Raw genomic sequence first — 3198 nt, forward strand, 5'->3', positions numbered from 1 at the left:
CATTAACACACATCACGTGTAGACGTGGTGCTCAGGGACACAGTTTAGAGATGGATGTGGCAGTGTTGGGTTTATGGTTGGACTCGATGATCTGAAAGGTCTTTTCCAATCTAAATGATTCTACGATTCTACTCTTGACACAGCAGAATACACTGGCAAAAGGGAACAAGACCCAAAGTTTGGAAGCCCCTGCTCTAGGAAGATACAGAGCTGTAACACGGATCCGCTTCTTCACACAAGGCAGTCCAGAAATCTTCTCCTTAGAGCACACAAGTAGTTATAAGAAGAGCATCAACACAGCTAAATACGTTAGGGACATTCTGAACAACGCAACGCCGCAGCCTTCCAGCTCACTGACATGAGCAGCATTTGTATCACGCAGAGTACATTAATAGTTTATTCAGCAGAGCTGTACAAGTATTCAAAGGTAACAAAAGAATTCAGGAGAGTCAAATGACTTGTAATAACAGCTGGTGAGATGCAGCAGGCTGGCGTGAGAGCCACAGCACAACCCGCAGCAGTTCAAGAGAGCGTCGACCGTTGATGTCCCCACCGGTTACTGCTGGGAACCATCCCAGGGAACAACCTCCAGGCTCTGCCCAACCTCCCACCCACGGCACCGCCGCTGCCGGAGGGGCACCTTCATTTGCAGGGGATCACTTTATTGCCACTCACAGCCATGGGAATCAGGAGCTTCCTGTACTCCAGAGGGAGGTAACGCTCTATCAGCACGTGCAGCGGCATCTTGTCTGTCACCAGCCCCTGTCTTTGTCCAAAAAGAGGAGAGCAGAGAAGAAACAGAACTGTTAGCAAAACGTGTTTCCACTCAGTGTCAGAGTGAAGTTTTTAAAGTTTTCTTGCAGTGATGTTTTTGTATTTAACAGCTGAAGCGCTGTGGCTGCTTGTGATAGAAAAGCTACAGACTTCTGTTTGCAGGCAGCTTCCCCAGGTGATGCCCCAGGTCCTGCGCAGACACCAGGCTGGTCTCCATGTGAGAGCAGAGCAGGAGCCCCTGCGGGGCAGCTCCCCGCAGAGGTACGTGTTTCTCACTCTGCCTGTCAGCGTATCCATCTATACTGCAATATAAAGTCACTGCTTTTTAAATTCCCAATCCACCTGCCACGGGATCAATTCTACCATTTAAAGAGCCGCACAGAATGATGTAACAGAAGCAAAGAGCTCAGGACCCAGCAGATTTTTTTACATTCACAATTCACAGGTGATTGGCATTTTCAAACTGGGCAGGCCACGTGGTTTTCTAGTGCACCGTGTAGCTGATTGGCCTGACACGTCAGCATCTCCTGGTCTTGTAGAAAGAAAAAAAAGCAATATTTATCCATGCTCTCCTTGTGGAAGGAACAGAAATACTGTTCTTATTCATGAAGTGGCAACAATTACTGACCCCTGTATGAGGGGGCAGAAGACATCCAGACAAAGGTACACGAGTACGAGTTAGAGAATCCTCAGACCTGGGCAGCTCACCCAGCACACCTCTCAGCCTGTTCCTGCTCACTTCAGCAGGCACCTCTCAGGGGGGAAAATGACAATCTCCAGACCAGGACAGCAATAGATTCTTCTTTTTAAGCAGCAGCACCAGCTCCATCTACACGGGCCCAGGCAAAACTAATGCTCTTCATTAGACGTGCCCCACAAAACCCCTCAGATTGACTTCAGCATCACATCTGAAACTCTTCCAGTGGAGACGAGGAATAACGACTTGGAATAATGACTTTAAATGAGGAGTGATGAATTTGTTTCAGGCTCTACAGAGTTTTACAGAGGGCTCTCAAGCTAAGAACACATCCCTCGTGTTTTGGTCACAGGATAAAGCAAATTCATGCACAAGATGGGGCAGCTGGGGGAGCCCACAGGCAAGAGCAGGAGTGGGAGGCTCTGAGAACAGTTCATCCAGGCTGCTGGTCAGGGGAACAGCGCTGGCAGGAGAGGCCAGTCCTGGCCTGCCAGCCTGGAGGCTCATTCTCCTGCTCCGGAGAGGAACTGTCAGTTTGAGCCCTAAGCATCAGCTTTTGCAGAAGCAGGAAGAGTGGGATTTTGTTTGGAAGAGTAAGTCACCAAAAGAGAGAGCAGGGCATGTGAAAACACTCACACCATGTCAGCTGCAAGTGCTTTTAGCAGAGATCACTCAGGGAAGCAAACGGTGCAGCTCAGCCTCACGCTTTTTCTGCTGCTACTCTGCTTTTTCTGCTGTCACCATCCCCAGCCACAACCTGCTTCACCCTCACACACATCCCGCTCCTCTTACTTCTTCCTCAGACAGCTCCCACACTCCCGACCCCTCACGACTTCCTCTTGCCCCTCCACCACCTTCATTGTGAAAAAAAACCCTGAGCCCACGAATGTCCTCCTGGGACAGAAAGCCAAGTGGCATCACGCAGAGTAAATCACAAGATGCCACACTCGCCATGGAAACACTGGCTGCTCGTGCACACCCGGGCAAGGACAGTCTCACCAGGCTGCCAAAGCACCACCAAACACTTCCACAGGTTAATAACAACCCTCCCTTTACCTTCTCATGAGGACTTCCAGGTCAGCCATCTCCACTGTCTTCCTCCCTGCATGGCTGCTGTAAGCTTCCAGGTCATTGCTTAGCTGCTTGAAGTATCTCTCAGAGCTGAAGGAGGATTAAGGAGGGAAACAAATCAGGCTGTGGAGTGTGGGAGCTTCTGTAGGGCAAGAGGCACTACAGCTGCTCGCTGTGCAGGTGTCAGCCCACCGGGGAAAACTGCGGGAGAAGAAACTCTCCAGCTCACAGAATGAAGTATGGCTCCAGCCCGAGCTCCCTGTGCAACAGCTGCACGTTCAACAACCAGAACCTTCCCCAAAATCCCCACACAACCAAGAACAGGGGTTAACATAAGCGCAATATCAGCACTGGGGACTGATTAGACTCTCAGCTCTTAGGCTGATCCTGTTCAAACAATCCACACGTTTGCTCATGAAGGTAACGTGCTCCATGGATCCAAAGAGCAGAGAAACCTGGATTCAGATGTAACACTGCACAGCCGAGAGCTTCACCTCAGCCAGCACATGGAGCGTTCTCCAGAGCCACCCCGCTCACAGAGAGTGCTACTGGTACCCGTGTGCTGTTACAGAATCCCAGAATCCCAGACTGGTGGGGTTGGAAGGGACCTCAGGAGATCATCCAGTCCAACCCCCCTGCCAAAGCAGGTTCCCCAC

The 3198-nt window shown here is 50.7% G+C and overlaps 1 protein-coding gene across 1 annotated transcript in view; it reads right to left on the reverse strand.

Annotated features, from left to right (window-relative positions):
* Positions 1–642: 642 nt before the first annotated feature.
* The window catches only part of CENPT (centromere protein T), a gene marked incomplete at its 5' end in the record, with an annotated part of 21871 nt that continues 19315 nt past the window's right edge, over positions 643–3198 (reverse strand). The window contains 2 exons of the mRNA XM_010164904.1: positions 643–766; positions 2528–2632. Coding sequence (XP_010163206.1) covers positions 643–766; positions 2528–2632 — 229 coding nt within the window. The remainder of the gene's footprint in view (positions 767–2527; positions 2633–3198) is intronic.

This window comes from Antrostomus carolinensis, unplaced genomic scaffold (assembly GCF_000700745.2).
Source record: "Antrostomus carolinensis isolate BGI_N321 unplaced genomic scaffold, ASM70074v2 scaffold10213, whole genome shotgun sequence".
Lineage (NCBI taxonomy): Eukaryota > Metazoa > Chordata > Aves > Caprimulgiformes > Caprimulgidae > Antrostomus > Antrostomus carolinensis.